The following is a 19,160-nucleotide window of genomic DNA, read 5'->3' on the forward strand; positions in this document are numbered from 1 at the left end:
TTCAGCAATTTTCAAAATGGTCCAAAAAAACTAAAATAACCTTATCCTGACTCTTGTTACAAAAATGTGTCTCTTACCTGGATTTTAAGTGGTGGCTTCTTCTCAGATTTTACCTTGATCTTCTCTTTAGGCTTGCTTTCTTTGCCTGAGCTGAGGGACTTCATGGTGGCTGCAGCGTGGTTCAGTATGCAATCATGACTGCAATACACGGAGTCAGGAAGGGCATTGCTTGCACAACCTGGTCCAATGCACCTTGCTACTTCAGGAGAGTCAGACAACTCGGTACCAGTAGTAACCCCATGGGAAACCAGAGCGGTGTCACACACTTCAGGGGGTTGCACAACAGACTCCTGAAACATCACCTGCAATAAGATTGTATACACAATACATGTGACAAAAATCTTATATGTTGAATAAACTTTGCAATAAGCTGAAATTAGCAACATTTTATTTGCATTAAAAGGGATCTTCCCATCTCATCTAACATCCTTGTAAGATATGTCAAGATAATTATTACTGCGAATACATTTATTTAGGAAACTAGCCTCCTTCACCCAATATGCTGCTCCTATCCTCCCATTTTTGACAGCTTGTTGTCTACATACTTAGTATAGATTTACAGTGATATACACTGAATTATATATATATATATATATATATATATATATATATATATATATATATATATATATGTTCGTATACTACTGTATACTTCTGCTGTCAATAAGGGAAGGAAAAGAGCAGCATATCAGGGGAAGAAGGAAAGTTTACGGAATGTGTATATATGCAAACATATTTAGCTTGACAAGCCCTACACGTTTACAAGTATGTTAACTGAGATGAGAAAAACTCATTTAAATATACAACACAGCTTCTCTTTAACAAATTGCTACAATAAGATGTTCTGTAAGGTCCCTGGGGCTACACAGGCCTTCCCACGACCTAACACGAGGAGAACAGCGTTCCAATGTTGTCCTCTGCTCTATGTGATGCCACAAAGCAAAATATTGACCTTAACACCAGGCACACTCCATGTGGCATTGCAGAGAGATGAGGAGACCCACATCAGAATGACCTTCTTACTTGTCAGGTCCTGGGGCTTGTGTATGAGAGACCCTGAGGACCCCCTAAGTCTTAACCTCGGTACTTAAACACTTTTTTTTTTTTATTGTATATGAGGTCTGTCAGAAGTTGTCAGTGCATCATAACATTTGCAAGAGTAGGATTGTACCTTTGTAGAAAAACAACACTACTGAATTCTTTTACGTTAAGGAACATTTCTGACGGGTCCAGACAATATACTTACTGGATGAAAAATCTTCAGTTTCTTTTTGCCACTGGGGTGTGCAGCTTTCTCAATTCTGCCTTTGATACCTTGACTGGGTGCAGCATGTTCCACAGTTCCCACACTGGTAGCTTCAGAAGCACAAGAAGCTAGCTGAGTAGTTGACACCCTGTGCTCACCATCGCCTGCATTTTCTTCATGCTCCTGCAAAATGGTGCAGTTGGGGCAAATATAATCTTCCCCTTCCTTCTCCAGAAGTCGACCGCGGCCTTCAGAGATTCCAACACAATCTCCATGAAACCACTCTTCACATCTATCACAGCAAATCATGAATCTGTTTCCCAAAAGCAACATAAAAAATAAAATGAGTAAAAATGTAAGAAAATGACGTTCTATCATCATAATGTCAATGGAAAAAAAGAGGAATTCCTAGAACTAAATCCGGGCCCTCTAGCTGTTGCAAAACTGCAATTCTCCCAACGCTTTGGTTGTCAAGACACAATGAGAATTGCAGTTTTGCAAAAGCGGAATGAACACAGGTCCCCCCTCTTTAATTAAAATACTTTAGTTCAGTGATAAATATTCAGTAATAAATGAAAAATCATGCATTTTGCAGGAAGGCCGTAATCTAAATATTTAGCTATTTTCTATGCTCAGTTGCACTACTGCTCCAACTAGAGTTTCTACAGAATAAGGCCATGTTCAGACAACATATCTTTTCGTAAAACCACGGCCGTTGTACAACAGCCATGATTATTACGAAAAGATACGTTGCCTTGCCAAGTATAGGAACCCGGCCGGAGCGTATACACATAGTATACGCTCCAGACGGGACCCCTAGCGGCGCTACAAACAACTGACATGTCAGTTATCTGCGGCCGCTATTCCGCGGTCATGGAACGGCCGGTCTCTGAAAAGATCATCCGGGCAGGTACTGCAGTACCGGCAGGATGATCTGTAGCTCCACAGAGTTCTGATGCGGGCGCTTACTATGGAGAGAGAGGACGGAGCCTTAAAGTGTGCACATAGCCTAAGACTCCATGTAAAGTAAATACTACTTACTAGATCATGTTTATTTCCTCAAATTGTAGCTCATAGTATCTACCCACACAACATGTAAAAATTAACTGCATGTAAACATGATGCTTTCTTGCAAAAATATGGACAGACCATACCTGTTGTTGTGAGGTTGGCGACATATACAGTATAATGCGTTTGGGTCATAAATCTCAGCTTCTGGTCTCTTTTTTGGGGAGACAAGCATTTTTTCTGCTTTCTGGTCTTGTACGTGGTCTGGGCTGTGGGGTTCTTGCTTTATAGGAGTGGTCTGAGTTTGCTGCTGAAGTAGGGCTGCACGGTTTGCACTTCTAGTACGGACAGTAGGCTCTGAAGTGTTTGTACTTGCAGCGCTTACAGTGTGCACTTTAACACTTTCACCTGCAGAATTGTTGCTACGTCGGCTTCTCAGTTTGTTCTGAAGTTCTTTCAGCGTCATGCCATCACTATCATCAGAACTGTCATCCTCTTCTTTCTTAACCTGAACTTTAGATGGGACTCCTACAGCCTTGGATTCGAGCTTTACTTCAGGAGTGCTCTCTACACTCCCCTCTGATGCAGTTTCAGCATCAGTTACTGGACATGACCTATCGCTCGCATCTTCAATATTGTTGACTTTCCTTCCTCTATTTCTTCTCACTGTTGTAAGGAACTCTTCCACCCTCTCTGTAGGCTTTGGTTGGCGCCCACTGCGGCGCAGAGAGGGAGTCTGTTGCCGAGCGGCTTCAGTAGTCTCCATGTCCGTGTCACTGAATATCTCACGTTTGGCAATAGTTGTTTTACGAAATCCCCAAGTTTTCTTGAATTCTTTGCTTGTTGGTTTTACAGATCTCAGCACATCTTCACTAGTGTGATCCTTGTCATCCAAAAAGGAAGCTATTTACATAAGTAAAATAAATAAGAAAACTGATGAGATGGGCAAACAACTCCTGCTGTTCAATAACTAGCCAATGTCATTTCACAATCTCCATAGGAGACACATCAAGAGCATACTAAGTGAAGTATAAAGTTTCAGTTTACCAGTGAGTCGCTACCATTAGCACTTCTTTAGCTGATGTGCAGCCATTCACTTTATGTGGAAGGAGCTAAAAGGTCCTATTACAAGGAGACGTTACCTGCCAAAACACAAAGATATCATTGCGCGTAATAGAGCAAAAAAAAAAACAAGCAAAAACTTGCTTGGCGGCTGCTTGAAAAAAAGCTTCTTATAGCCGAAACATCGCGCACTGGTGTGATATTTAAGGGGTTATTCAGCACAAATCCTTTTCTTTCTTTCTTTGAAACAGATTTCAGAAATATATAGATTTGAAATTTACTTCTATTTAAAAATCTCAAGTCTTCCCATACTTATCTGTTGTATGTCCTACAGGAAGTGGCGGGGTTTTTTTTTTTGTTTTTTTTTCAGTATGACAGTGCTCTGCTGTCACCTCTGTCCGAGACCGGAACTGTCCAGAGCAGCACCAGATTCCCATAGAAAACCTTTCTAGCTATGGACAGTTCCTGTCTCGGACAGAGGTGGCCACAGTACGCGCTGTATTAGAGTGGAAAAAAAACAAACATTTCCTGCAGGACATACAGCAGCTGATAAGTAATGGTAAGACCAGATTTTTATATAGAAGTAAATTACAAATATATATAACTTTCTGAAACCAGCTGATTTGAAGAAAGATTTTCGCTGGATAACCCCTTCAATCGTGGACTTTTATTTTTGAACACACTTTGTTCCTGCTTGGCGGCTGATCGCTAATTTTAAACTTGTAAAAAGAAAAATCGACAGTTGGCTGCACATCTCTGTAATAACATATGTGGCCAATGGCCGACGGTCATCACTAATGGTGCATTTACACACAGATTTATCTGACAGATCTTTGAAGCCAAAGCCAGGAACAGACTACAAAGACTGGGCTCTATTCTCTTAAAATCCAATTCTGTCTTTGGCTTCAAAAATCTGTCAGATAAATCTGTCTGTGTAAATGCAACCTTACTTAGGCTGGGTTTATACTGTTTTTGCAATCCATTATGTGCAAAAACGGATGTAAAAATAGATGGAGAAATTTTTCAATTTAATTTCATCATTTAAAAAAAAAAAAAAAAAAAGCTTTTTTTAATAAACATACACAAAAATAAGGTCAAGTAAGTTTGTGTGTATGGTTAAAAATAAAAAAAATGTGTTTTTTATAATGGAAGTTAATGGTAAAAATGGATGCACACAATTGCATCTGTTTTTCCATCAGGTTTTTGCAAAAATGGATGAAATAAACGGACTGCAAAAACGCAGTGTGCACCAAGCCTTACATAGTAGGTTAAGTTGGAGACGTATTGTACGGCCTTAAGAAATGGCTACACAATCTTGATGTTACAGGCATTTTAAATTATGTCAAATTACTACCGAAAGGAAAAAATTATGAATCTATAGCAACCCCCTGCTGGTATCACACTATTAAGCAATACAGGGTAAATTATAACTGTCTACAAGAATCACTAAGAATCTTAGTTCACACTGAGAATTTGTCTCTTTTTCAATTAAAACAATCACACAAAAACCATGCGAACATTTCTTTACCTATCCAAACCCAAAGTACGTAACACAATAAAAGCTTTGTGATGGATACAACTCCTAATATTTACACAATGCAAAGAAAAATTATCCTTTTCAGGTTCTTTCAGAACCATTATTGCACTAGTATTCATCAACATTAAAGTGTAACTACCATTACAAAGAAAAACAACTTCTGATTTGTCCTGGAGACAACTCCCTGTAGCAGAGATGAAGAGGCAGAGCCTCCAGCGTGCAGCAGCCCGTTCGCTCTAGCTATTCACTGGGTTCTCACCAGCCGGACCCCAACCAATTTTTAAAATGATAGTTAAAAGGGATGAGAAAAAAAAAATTCTTTCAAATCAACTGGTGCCAGAAATCTGTACATTCTAATTAAAATCAAGTCTTACAGTACTTAGCTGCTGTATGCCCTGCAGGAAGTTGTATTCTTTCCAGTCGAGAGCAGGAGAGGTTTTCTATGAGATTTGCTACTACTCTGGTCAGTTCTTGACATGGACAGAGGTGGCAGCAGAGAGCACTGTCAGAATGGAAAGAATACACCACTTCCTGCAGGACCTACAGCAGCTGATAAGTACTGGAAGAATTGAGATTTTTAAATAGAAGTAAATTACAACTCTCTGGCACCAGTTGATTTTAAATAAATTTTTGTTGGCTGGAGTACCCCTTTAAAGTACAGAAGTTACTCCATAACAATTTCTGCCAAAAAGCAGCTTTTAGTTATAAAAGAGCATTTTGGTTTAAGAGCTCACAGTTTTTCAAAATTGTGACTTGATTTAAGAGCATTGCTTTGGTTTAAGAGCTCCCTGTACTGGGTGGGAGGGGGAGTGGGGGAGGGGCATGGTCTGCATAGCGGGTCTACAGCAGTGTACTCTGACCCAGGAAGTCTCCCTCACCATCAAAATCATAGCAGATCCACTTCTGGCTGGGGCTTACATCAGGGGACAGGACTGTGGAGGTAATCTCTCCATAGCTGTGACCCCTCTCTTCCAGGACAGAGAGTGCTGCTATACTGTGCCCACATCTTCCCTCCTCATTCCTTCATACTCCCTGCAGTCTCTGTCCACGCTTGTGTTTCCCATCCTCTCCATTACTGTACAGTAACTTATAATATCACATATTCTGCTGTTTCTGAATGTTTGTTTCATCTGTTCTACATGTTATTCAGAATAAATAAATCATTTTTGGGGTGTGAAACCAATTGTCTGCATTTCTATGATTTCTTATGGGAAATTTTGCATTGGTTTAAGAGTGGATTTGGATTACAAGCATGGACCCGGAACGAATTATGCTCGGAATCCTAGGCACCACTGCTTTTATGATGGCTTGTTTTCCAAAAGAACAAAAACCAACAGGCCTGATGCTTGCTCGCCTGCTATGAGGAGAAATTTGAGAGGCCACCCCACAACGCATTTTTGGGCCAACCACTTACATTATTTTAAATGTGTATAGACTGCATCACTCAAAATGTTTAGTAATGTAAACTGTAAATTTGCAATAAATCAAATCAATCTACCAACCTTTTGTTAGTACTACAAAACAGCAAAAACATACTAGTGCTAAACCAGACTACCATAATTTGCATTTGTAAAACCAGGAAACAATGTAGTATCACTTACTATTGATACTCTTTACACATGCAAATGCTTATCACAATACATGAGGTGAGGAGACAGCTAATTGCTGTGCAGTGCCCTAGACTGGTTTCTTAACAGTGAATATTCACACATGGCAATCTTAAAAATACTTCAGGGGTATTTACGTACTCTAAAGCACCACTCCTTCAGCTAAAATAAACTTAAACTATGCCTAATAATTAGGCCTCATCCACACAAGGTTTGTTTTTTCCAGAATCAGTCATCTCCTGGAGAAACCATCAGTAATGCTTTTTATTGCAGAACAGATCACTAATCAAAAACGGATGGGTCCCTTTTCTGTCTGTGAATCAGGATTCCGATTTATAAACAGAAACAAAATGTGCACATGTAAGGCCTCAACCACACGTGATAATTCCCTGATGCAGTATTGAGTTATCTCACGTAATTCCACATATATTATAATTTGCAACTACTCAGCATTTATTTTTATTTTTTTAATAAAAGCGTATGTGGTCTCCTGCAGCCTGATAAATTTACTAGGAAGTTAGGGCCCTACTACATGGAACAATCGCTCTAAAAAAGCGTCCATCTAGTAAGCGTCCTTACTGGACCTATTATAAGCCTTGATCCTAGTGCTGGGAGGGCTGCATGAACAATCACCAATCACCATATTCAGCTGCCATCATTTGTCAGCCAGCCACACATTGGGCTAACACAATGAAAATGCATGTATGAACACAGCCTAAACAGAACAAAACCGTGTGAACAACATTCGCTCATATGGTGGATGACTGCTGGATCTAAGATTACGTTCGCATTAGTTGGAGTTTCATTGTGTTAACGCAACGCAATAATTACAGCAATGAAGTGATGCACTAATGTAATAATGCAATAAAATGATGCAGCGCCGTAATAAAATGATTGCTGCAATTGAACTTTGCAGTAACACAATAAAAATTAAATTTGAATGCATGTGTGAACACAGCCTCATACACCGGGTGACAATCAGCCTGTTCAGCGGATAATCAGCATGTGTAATGATGTCTTAAAGGGGTTATCCAGCGCTACAAAAACATGGCCACTTTTCCCCCCTACTGCTGTCTCCAGGTCAGGTGCGGTTTGCAATTAAGCTCCATTTACTTCAATGGAACTGGGTTTCAAAACCCCACCCAAACTGGAGACAACAGTAGGGGGAAAGTGGCCATGTTTTTGTAGCGCAGGATAACCCCTTTAAGTCAGAAACCAACAAAAAAAAAACTTGTCCATGCCATAAGTGCAAGGTCAGTAAAATCCTGCTCAAGTACATTTTTCCTTAAGAGTATTCCCATTGCAACTAATAAAATTTTAAGGCTCCTAAAGTTAAATTTTATTTTTTTTGGTAAGACATGTTGACAACTCATCGTCTAGGTTAACAAAAAAACACTGCTTTCAGAGCAGTGGTCTGACTGGTGTGTAGATAGCTATAATATACATATTTTAAATTTAACCTAGACAACAATCTGTCCACAAGTTTGCTAATTGAATATTTAATACAAATTAACCATGCTAGTTAAGATGTAAATACCCCTTTTAAGACTAGTGTATGAATTGCTGGTCTTGATAAATTTATCCATAGATACTCCTAAGGATCAAAATGTATATACATATTTTACTTCTATACTGATCCTATGAAAAGTACATAAACTACACCATACCAGGAGAACTGCTCTCCAAGATTTCAAGGTTGAGTTCAGTTTCAAAAGTCCCTGAAGACAAAGAACTTGTCACTTCCTCCATTGCAGGTGATGCTTTTGCTGCCACACTGCAACTCTGAAAACAAATATGTACGTTTGTAAAAGCAGCAGGAGCCAAGTGTTTCAGAGCAAGCGTCAAGCCAACAGCTGCAGAATATAGCGGCCCACATTAAATATGGCTGTAGCACCATGATTTTGGCTCCAGACACGCCAAAATTGTGGCACATGGCAACCAATACATTTATTATGTTTGCACTTAAGAAGACACACAAAATAGCAATAGCTTACTGGGAAAGGGGCATGGCCTAAAATGCCATAAGACAAAAAATTTGCCAACATTTTGCAGCATCATCACTGTCTAAAGCAAAGCCAACTGGTCTAAATCTAGACAAAATATTCTACAGATGTGCTAGAATTATAAAAAAAAAAAAAAAAAAAAAAAACTCTGGAAAAAATCTGGTGCACATCAAGTCACCTCATTATTGTTTAAGACTTAAAGGGTCTGTTCAGGCTTTAAAAATATGTCTGCTTTCCATTTCAGTGTGATATTGTAGCTCAGTTTCACTGAGGTGAATGGAGTTGAATAGTAATACCACACACAACCCCAGGACAGGACAAGAAAGTAGCTGTGTTTTTCTTCTAATTCTGGATAACCCCTGTGAGACAGTTTTAGTAAGTCCCCTCTAGTGTGTTTGTATCTAAGGAGTATAAAGATACACCATGGGAAACACAAAACACTTCTATGAGAAGCATAGTCCTTAGAATTTATGCATCTATAAATGGTAAAGCAGGAACAATGTTTTAAATTCAAGACCAAAATTTAGACTTCTTGCTGAAATCTCAATCAAATTAAAAGGGGCCACTTTTTAGTAAAATAGGTCAGTGTACAGTATTAGTAAGTGTGCTCAATGTATATACTGACAGCAGCTCCCTGTTTACCTCATAGAGCTAAAAAAATCAGACTCCTCTTCACCAGGCTGAGGTGCCCTGCTCTGTTTTGTTTCAGTCCACAAAATGGCTGACATGGAGGAGCATGTGACCAGGCCCTGTCCACTGTGTTCTCCATAGACATATACAGGCTCAGTGGTGGACACTGGGGGGCGGGGCCTGGTCACATGCTCCTCCATGTAAGCAATCTTATGGACCAAAACACCACAGAGCAGGGCAGCCCAGCCTGGAGGAGGAGAGTCTGATATTAGTTCTATGAGGTACACAGGGAGCTGCTGTCAGTATATATATTGAGTACACTTACTAATACTGTACACTGAACTATTTTACTATAAAGTGGCCAACCCCTTTAAGGACAATCGTTTTTGGGGCAACAGTTTTTCCCACAAGGTTTACATTCCGCAGCAAATGACACTCATTTGCTAAGGATTCTGTGCACAAAATCCAAAGATCGGCCTCAGGGATCTCACAAATGTGCAGTTTGCAGGAAGAAATCTGAGGGTCAAATACAGATTTCTGCCAGAGAAATGCACAAGTTATTTGACATGTAAATGTACTCTTAAAGGCTCACACACCCAAACACAAAACAGACTGCATATTTCTAAGAAATAAACTACTTTATGCTCACAACACAAAGCAAGCCCAAAAAGTATATATGCGCATTACAGAGATAAGCCTTTTACCTGAGCTTCATGAAGACATCATCCTTGATCCATCGTGAAGGGCACAGTAATGACATGTAGGCTCGTCTAACCCTTTATACTCAGAGGTTAGCACTTCCCACTAGGGGTGGTGTCCTGTAAGAAAGGGGGGGGAAACAACAAACCTATTGGCAATGCATAACAGATGTAAAGAGTAAAAGAGGAGAAAAACAATGAAATGGGTTTCGTGACCACAAGCAAAGTTCCTAACCAAAAAGGCACCTTAAGGTTAGTTCACATGTAGTGTAGCTGCAGACTTCATACACAAATCAGAAAGTAAAATCTACAGGTTATAATCTGTCAGCTCCTTATCACATTTTTAACTGCATACTGGGGCAAATAGGCGTTAGGCTGGGCTAACACTGTGTTTTTGCAGTCCGTTAAAAATATACATTTATTTTTTTTTGGTGGGGGGGGGGGGGGGGAGATCAAAACAAATGCAAGCATGGGTGCAATTGTGTGCAATCCATTCAGATATGTTTTTCCTTTGACTTCCATTATATATACAAAAAAATAAAAAAAAAAACTGACCAAAATGGATGCGTTTCTTTTGTTAGTGTATACAAAACCGTGGTTGACAATTTGAAAATGGATACGTTAAATGGACTGCAAGGCTAAGGGGGATAAAATTAACAATACCTTTAGTTTTGCTGAATGCTATTTGTAAACTTAGCAGCTGAGGTAGTGGTGTCGAGCACGCCCCCACTCTCTGCTCCCTGTCATACTTTTACTACTGGGTATTTGCTATTTAAAAAGCAATATAAGGAGGCAGCTGTAGGAGAGATGAATGGAGAGGACCCACAGTAAGTTAAAAGAGAAGTCCAGCGAAAAGTATTGTATTGCCCCCCAAAAGTTACACAAATCAACAATATACACTTATTATGGGAATGCACATAAATAGCTTTTTTACCTTCACTTACTACTGCATCAAGGCTTCACTTCCTAGATAACATGGTGATGTCACTTCCTAGATAACATGGTGATGTCACAACCAGACTCTCAGAGCTGTGCGGGCTGTGGCTAATGGAGAGGATGATGGCAGAGGGATGCTCAGTGTCCCTACAGTGCCCTGTGTCCCCCTGCCATCATCCTCTCCAGCAGCCACAGCCTGCACAGCTCTGGGAGTCCGGTCGTGACATCACCATCTTATCCAGGAAGTGAAGCCTTGATGCAGTAGTAAGTGCAGGGAAAAAGCACTTTATAAGCATTTCCCGTAATAAGTGTATATTGGTAATTTGTATAACTTTTGGGGGCAATACAATACTTTAATAAAAATTTTCACCGGACTTCTTTAATGAACGAAAGATTCATTTCCATAATACACAAATACTATAGCAACAAAGAAAATACCACACTATGTATACAGTACTAACTGGAAAAATTCATCAGAAAGTAGGAAAAAAAATACATGAGATTTTGTGCTCTGTGATCTTTTGTTCTTGAAGAAAAAAAAAAAAAACACATGGAAAACAGGAAGCACTAGTCATATGTGCCCACACACAGCAATGTACCCTGAAGATTCAATCAGTCCTTTTTATGTTTCAACCTTGTTCATTCGCTGGTTTAGGGTTTGTTTACACAGACAGATTTATCTGGCAGATTATTGAAGCCAAAGCAATGAATTTGAAAATAGAAGAAATGTCAATCTTTTGTTTATGACCTGTCCTCTGTTTAGCCTGTTCCTGGATTTCGCTTCAACTGTAAAAGAAATCTGCCCATGTAAACACACCCTTAAGCCCCATTACGTCCGATAATTTCTTAGTGTAGTGAAGATGCGTGTTATAGCGCTGGCAGCGAGCAGGGACCGAGGAGCAAGCGAGCGCTGACCTGACAGGTTGGCGCTCATTTGCTCCCTCTTGTCGCCCCGTGTAATAGGGGCTTTAGTCTTTCTTTTGTGTGGCCATTTAAGTTATTGGCCACAAATATCCCTGTTAGAGATGAGCGAACCTCGAGCATGCTAGAGTCGATCCGAACCTGAACTTTCGGCATTTGATTAGCGGTGGCTGCTGAAGTTGGATAAAGCCCTAAGGCTATGTGGAAATCATGGATATAGTCATTGGCTGTATCTATGTTTTCCAGACAACCTTAGAGCTTTATCCAAGTTCAGCAGCCCTAGCTAATCAAATGCCGAACTTACGGGTTAGGATCGACTCGAACCCGGTTCGCTCATCTCTAATCCCTGTCCAAACATGGGATGTGTGATCGATAATGCATTTAACAATGGCACAAACAATTCTTTATGTGGCCTGGTCATAGGATTGGTCGAGCATTGAAAATACACTGTAAATCAGTAATGATCCGCACATCGTGCCAAGTTAAAGGGATTGTCCGGCGAAAATCTTTGACTCAAATCAGCTGATATCAGTTATATAGATTTATAATTTACTTCTATTAAAAAAATCTTCCCTGTTTTATTTTCAGTCTGACACAGTGCTCTCTGCTGACATCTCTGGCCAAGACAGAAACTGTCTTGGTTGTCTATGAATCCCCATAGAAAACCTCTCCTGCTCTGGACAGTTCCTGTCTTGGCCAGAGATGTCAGCAGAGAGCACTGTGTCAGACAGAAAATTAAAGGGGTAGTGCGGCACTAAAAAATTATTCACATAATAACACACATTACAAAGTTATACAACTTTGTAATGTATGTTATGTCTGTGAATGGCCCCCTTCCCCGTGTCCCATCACCCCCACCCGTGTACCCGGAAGTGTGGGTGCATTATACATACCTGATCCGTGTCGAGGGCCGTCCGCCATTTTGTGCCAAACGTCATCTTCAGATGGACGGCCGAGTTGCTGCCGCCCGTCCCCCCTCCGCCGCGTCACAACTGTGCTCAGCCGCGATTGGCTGAGCACAGTTATGCTAAGCCAATCACAGCTGAGCGGCTGATGACGCAGCCGCGTCATCAGCTGCTCAGTCGCGATTGGCTAAGCACAGTTATGCTCAGCCAATTGCAGCCAAGCATCGGATGATGCTGCAGAGGGCGGCCGGCATTCGGAACAGACGGAGCTGTTCGCCGGCCGAAGAAGACGTCACTGAATGAAGATCGGAGACGGGGGTCGGCACGTGACAGGTGAGTATAGCGCACCACACTTCCGGGTACACGGGTGGGAGTGGTGGGACACGGGGAAGGGGGCCATTCACAGACATAACATACATTACAAAGTTGTATAACTTTGTAATGTGTGTTATTCTGTGAATAATTCTAGCATGGGAAGACTAGAGATTTTTTAATAGAAGTAAATTACAAATCTATATAAAACTTTCTGACATCAGTTGATTTGAAAGAAAAAGAATTGAAAATGAAGAAAATGTGCCGTCACATTTGCAATCAGGATGCAGCCAATACCATGCACACCACACTGCTATTGGGGAAAAAATGGGATTGTGGTCTAAATCATATTCTGATCACAAGTGTGGCCACACAGCCAAGGCTCTGTCCTCACATTGCAGTTTTACTGCAGGAGAGAGAGAGATCTACCAAATAAGCAACATCGCTTATATCTCATTAAATCCTATAAGCTGACCTAATCTCTATACCTAGCTATCTATATCTATATAATATATATTTATTTTTTTAAAGGTTTGTCCAGGATTAGAAAAAAACATAGCTGCATTCTTCTAGAAACAGTGCCACTCTAGGTATCAGTTTGTGTGTGGTATTACAATCTGACAGGTGTGGTGTTTTTTTGTTTGTTTTTTGGACAAAAGCAACTATAGTTTCCTAATCTGGACAATCCCTTTAAGACTGAGTTCATAATCCTGAAGACTTATTTTACAGAATGAATAGAACATGCAGTGCTATAAAGTCCTGGACTTTATTATACAAAGTGTGGCCCCCTATTTGTCACGAATATCGCATAAGGGTGTGGCTTCGCCCACACACAATGTTTTTAACATGCACCCAGTACCCTCTAGAATCTGAAAGGAATGATTCCGAGGTGGCCCGAGGAAGGAAGAGGAGTGTCGGCTATGAGAAAAGGTAGGACCTTTACTGCTCCACAGAGGGAAAACCAAAGCCTCAATTCACACTCCTAACTGCTGACCCTGGTAAAGGGAAGCGGCCAAGTGAACCTGAACCTTGAACCTTTGGTAACTGCTATTCCTAAAGTCACTCTTTAATCACTGCTCCCGACACCAGGTAACTAGGAATTGGGGCAGAGCTACAGCAACAAGTAGTTATGCTGCATCTGCCCTCTTCCCAGCCACTCATGCCTGATTGGCAGCCTGAGCGGTAGGAACTTAAAAGGGGTTTTCCCATCATTAGAAAAACATGGCCACTTTCTTCCAGAGACAGCACAACTCTTGTCTCCAGTTTGGTTTGGGTTTCACAACTCAGTTCTCTTGAAGTGAATGGAGCTTAAGTGCAAAACACACCTGAACTGGAGACAAGAGTTATGTTGTCTGTAGAAGAAAGTGACCATGATTTTCTAATGCTGGATAACCCCTAATGCAAAGTTTTAAAGGGGTTATCCAGTGCTACAAAAACATGGCCACTTTTCCCCTACTGTTGTCTCCAGTTTGGGTGGGGGTTTGAAACTCAGTTCTATTGAAGTAAATGGAGCTTAATTGCAAACTGCACCTGAACTGGAGACAACAGTAGGGGGAAAAGTGGCCATGTTTTTGTAGCGCTGGATAACCCCTTTAAGTGTGAATGGCTGGGAAGAGGGTGGAGGGACTACATGCAACTGCAGCTCCAAACCAATGCCTAGTTTACAGGCGCAGCAATTAAGTGGTAATTTGAAATTGCAACCCCACCAGAGATGTCAGGTGTCCAGTTGTCAATACAGCACAGGAAAATGGGAGCATTTTTCTACATTCTGGAAGCACAGATGAAAGTCACCATGTGTCACCTTTAGAACCTGAATCGTAGCTGACAAATTTACTTTTAGGCCCCCGCACACTTTATACTAAAGATGGCTGAACCCACCGGCCTACCCTTACATAAACAAAGGTGTCAGGCAATAAAAATCAATCTTGCTTGACCCCTTTGTTCTCTGAGGTATAAGCTGGCGCCAGAACAGTCTCCGCTCTCCACAGAAAACATGAACCATTCAGTCATGTCAACATGTGTATTGGGAGGACAGGAGAATGATTGTCTAGCCAACAGTTACTGAAGCTGCATAAAAACTGGGCTGGCGCCAGCATATCCCTGCGAGAACAAAATGATTGGGCAATGCAAACCCATCACACCCTACCCTCCTCTCCAACAACATGTCGACGGAGTCTCAAAATCTTACATTTTTCTGAAAACAATAAATATCTATAGTACAAGCAATTTTAAGAAACTCTGTAATAGGTTTTATGTACTAAAAGAGTTTCCTTCTGGACTGAAAAAGCAATCTCCCAGCCTCCCCCCCTCACATCAAATGAAGCAGGATTTCTGTCTCCATTATGTGGCTATGGAGAGGGGAGGGGCTGTTAGGAGTGACTGAGCACGGAGCAGTCCTGCACAGCACAACACCCTGCAATCTTCTCTCAGTAAGTTCATAGATAAGCACTGACCTTTCTGACACCTGAATTTAGCGGTTTTAGGTGCCCAGAGAGTCTACCAACAGCTGACCTTCATGTCACCTCTTCCTGCTCCCTCATCTCCCTCAGCCCCTCCCCCCTTCATAGGCTTACAATGGAGAGAGCAGAGGTCTTCACTGGCTTCTCTGTAATAAAGACGTGTTTGCCTGATAATGCACAGATAAGAAGTCAGGGGGGGAGGCTGGGAGATTGCTTCTTGAGTACAGAAGGAGGCTTTTTTGGCTGATGAAACCTATTACAGAGTTTCTTAAAATCGCTTATACTACTGATTTCTGCAATAAAAAAAAATGTGACAGTTACGCTTTAAGGCAAAGTGCACGGGCACTTGATGTGGTCATCAATATGCCTAAAAGGTGTCCTAGCGCAGACCGTAACTGTGGCACGGACACAAGAATATAAGTCTATTGAAGCATCCGTAATTTGTAGATGTTACACCGGTGATGTCAGAATTACGGATCAAATTTTTGCCAATGTCACTGACATCACAGGTATAGTTCCTCCTGAAAGCCATTTTACCTAGCAACTTCCCATTTTTATAGAGGAGGGCAGCACAGCCTGGAGGAGAGGAGTTTGATTTTAGCTCTATTGGGTACACAGGGAGCTGCTACCAGATAATCCAGTGAGTACACTTACTAATACTGTACTATAACATGGCCAACCTCTTTAGCAATAGGACACTGCTGAGAGCTGTAACATATAAAATGAACAATATTTTTTAATTAAGACCTTAGTTTTTTGTACCATGAAAAAGCAAAAAAAAAAAAAAGCATTCAAGAGCGTTGATAACCTTTCCCAAACTGAATGAGAAGTTACAGTAGTAGGCACACGTACAGTCAGTATGTGAGATCACTGTGGTGCACGATCCTCTATGACAACTGTTACCAAGAATGCAAGGCGAGCAGCCAATGGCTGGATCAATATAGGCTCTGCCTGCCATAATACAAAGGGCAAAGTCGCCTGTCTCTACTACTAGGCCACAAGTAACAGACAAAAGCAGACCAATCCTGAACCAAGGGCAACAAGTGTACAGAGTGCAAGGATACTAGGATAATATTCAGGGGATTTCACCACACTCCTTACACATAGCTGTTGGCCAAACATTTGTTCAACCAATGGCTCTCTCTCTGGACACCCACATCTACCTCAGTTGAGCACCTGGGAAGGCAGTCTATATTCCAGAGAACAATGAGATCGGGAATGTCCAAATCCAACATGCCAGTTCATTTTCTAGTTTCCGAAAAACTGAACCATTTTTATATTTGGGGAGAATCTGCTGCCAGACTCTGCTCCTCGCTGAAAACACATGAAAGATCAACTAAGGGCCCTATTCCACAGTAACGATAATTGGCCGGATCGTCCCCATTTGGCCCGATTCCACCGATTATCGCTCGGTGAAATAGAGAGAACGATCATTTAGGGCCAGACCTAAAATCATCATTCCCCTACCGCGCATTGCTACAGTTGAATAGTCGTGCGCAGCGGGCGACCGACAATTTAACAAGCAGCATCATACATTACCTGTCCAGGCTTCTTCCCGCGCTGTCTTCATCCCCGGGTCCCACACGCTCTATCTTCAGAATGGCCGGTCAGCTGACGGAGCGCTCAGCCAATCACAGGCCGGGACCGCCGCGGCCTGTGATTGGCTGAGTGTGGCCTGTCAGCTGACCGGCCATTCTGAAGATAGAGCGCGCGGGACCCGGGGATGAAGACAGCGCGGGAAGAAGCCTGGACAGGTAATGTATGATGCTGCAAGGATATTGGTAACGATGTCCCTGCAGCCCTCGCTCAACAATCATCGGGCCGTGGAATAGGCCCAGTAAACGAGCGGCGATCTAGCAGATCGACGCTCGTTTACATCGTTGATCGGGCCCTCCTCGGCCCGTGGAATAGGACCCTAAGTGTAAACTGTGGGTGGGCAAAAGTGTTTTCACTGCCATGTGACAATCTCTTGTTAGTTGCAATCAAACCCATTATAACTGCACCCAAAAACTAACCTATAAACTTTACCTGCACCCTTTATATACTCAGTTCCTCTAAAGATCCGTTCACACTACGGAATTTGCTTGGAATTTTAAGCGGAGTCCGCTTGAAGTTCTAGCTGTTGCATTAATTCAATAGGATGTCTCACGTGCACTCTACAATTCGCCCAAAGAACGGACATGTCAATTCTTTGGGCGGATGGTGGAGTGCATGTACGTAGTGAGAACGGACCCTTAAGGTTGGTATCTTGTCAAACCAAGAATCAGCCATCTGCCTTTTAACTCACTGCCGCTCCTCCCCGGGTTCTGGGAAAAGCTGGATCCGGTACTGGGAAGCTTCCCCCAGTTTCCCCCAGCACCTCAGGAAAAGCAGCAGTGAGTAAAAAGGCAGTAAGCTGATAATAGCAGGATAGATTAAATCTGCTTATGTCTAGAGATAGGCAAATCACTTTTATTGCTTCTTAAGCCCCTATTCCACGGGCCGACAGAGGGGCAAACGAGCGCTGTCAGCTACATCGTCTGGGCAGCACATTGCAACGGTCTGCTGCCACCGCTCCTATTCCACAGAGCGACGGCAGCAGATCACTACTATCACAGTGGCTAGTTTTTCAACATGTTTGAAAAACAAACGACTGCAACAATCAGCCGACTTGAACGATGTCGGCTGATCGTTGCTTTCTTTTTCACGGGACGATTTTAGGAAGCACAACTGATCAGCGCTCATCTCCCTCAGGCTGCAGACTCTGTGCAGGGGGATAATATTGCCTGGGGGGCCGCCTGGAAAACATATATACAGGCTGTATCCATGTTTTTCAAACGGTCCCCGGGTGGTATCCTCCCTCTGCAGGAAGCCAGCAGCCTAAAGTAAATAAGCGCAGATCAGTTCTGTTTCTTAAGAAGCAAAACAAATCTGATTCACTCATCTCTAGTTAGGTCCCTATAAATTAGTCCATAAATGTGGATCCCCAATTTAGGAAACATTAATTTCTATAGGGTTTCCGACACTATCCGTAGTTTTACAGTTGCAATCCATTCCGCCAATAAATAGGACATTTCCTAGTATAGACCGTAACTGCGTAACAATTAGCCAATACACAGAAATAAAAATACGATCACCTTAAATTATTACCTTCCCTTACTAAAATATTAGCCTGTTCCCTTTAAAGGGAACCAATCAGCCCAATTGGGCTAATATGGTTCCCAGGAGCGCTGTATAAAGCCCCGCCGCAGCTGCAGGAGCTTTATACCGGAAAAAGAAGAGTTTTATTCTCGGTGCGCGTGACAGACAGGGCCGGGAAGTAGTCATCTGGGCGGCTCCCCCCGTGTCTACTCACCGCGCTCCGCAGGATGATTGACAGAGAGGCCAGTAACAGACCTTTCTGTCTGTCAATCGTCCCCTCTGAGCGCACTGACAGGCAGAGCGCAGTGACTAGACACAGGTGGGGAGCCACCCAGATGACTACTTCCCCGCCCGTGTCTGTCACACGCCCTGAGAATAACACTTTTTTCTCCGGTATAAAGCTCCTGGGTACATGCGCGGTATGTGCCATGGCTGCTGCAGGTGCTTTATACAGCGCTCCTGGGAACCATATCAGCCCAATAGGGCTGATTGGTTCCCTTTAAAAATGGGTTATCCATTCTATCTGGAGCTAGGTGACTCCCTTCAGCTGGTGTGAGTGCTAGGGTCTCTGGTTACTCTGCTGGTACCTTCCATCACTGTACTATTAGTAGGGCCGGTGAAAGGCTCTGCAGCGTCGTCCTGTTAAAGGGCTAAAA

General features: G+C 42.2%; 1 protein-coding gene across 5 annotated transcripts in view; it reads right to left on the minus strand.

Annotated features, from left to right (window-relative positions):
- The window catches only part of DIDO1 (death inducer-obliterator 1), a 55,145-nt gene that overhangs the window by 29,128 nt on the left and 6,857 nt on the right, over nt 1-19,160 (minus strand). For 3 of the 5 annotated variants that reach the window (XM_069953659.1, XM_069953657.1, XM_069953656.1), the window contains exons 2-6: nt 9,858-9,971; nt 8,188-8,302; nt 2,461-3,217; nt 1,307-1,619; nt 78-362 (exon numbers count right to left, since the gene is read on the minus strand). In XM_069953659.1, the coding sequence (XP_069809760.1) occupies nt 78-362; nt 1,307-1,619; nt 2,461-3,217; nt 8,188-8,269 (1,437 nt within the window). In that variant the 5' untranslated portion in view covers nt 8,270-8,302; nt 9,858-9,971. Of the gene's footprint in view, nt 1-77; nt 363-1,306; nt 1,620-2,460; nt 3,218-3,361; nt 3,457-8,187; nt 8,303-9,857; nt 9,972-19,160 lie in introns of those variants that run through there. The other 2 variants (XM_069953661.1, XM_069953660.1) reach the window with 2 other exon arrangements.

The sequence above is a fragment of the Dendropsophus ebraccatus genome, chromosome 14 (genome assembly GCF_027789765.1).
Source record: "Dendropsophus ebraccatus isolate aDenEbr1 chromosome 14, aDenEbr1.pat, whole genome shotgun sequence".
Taxonomy (NCBI): Eukaryota; Metazoa; Chordata; class Amphibia; order Anura; family Hylidae; genus Dendropsophus; species Dendropsophus ebraccatus.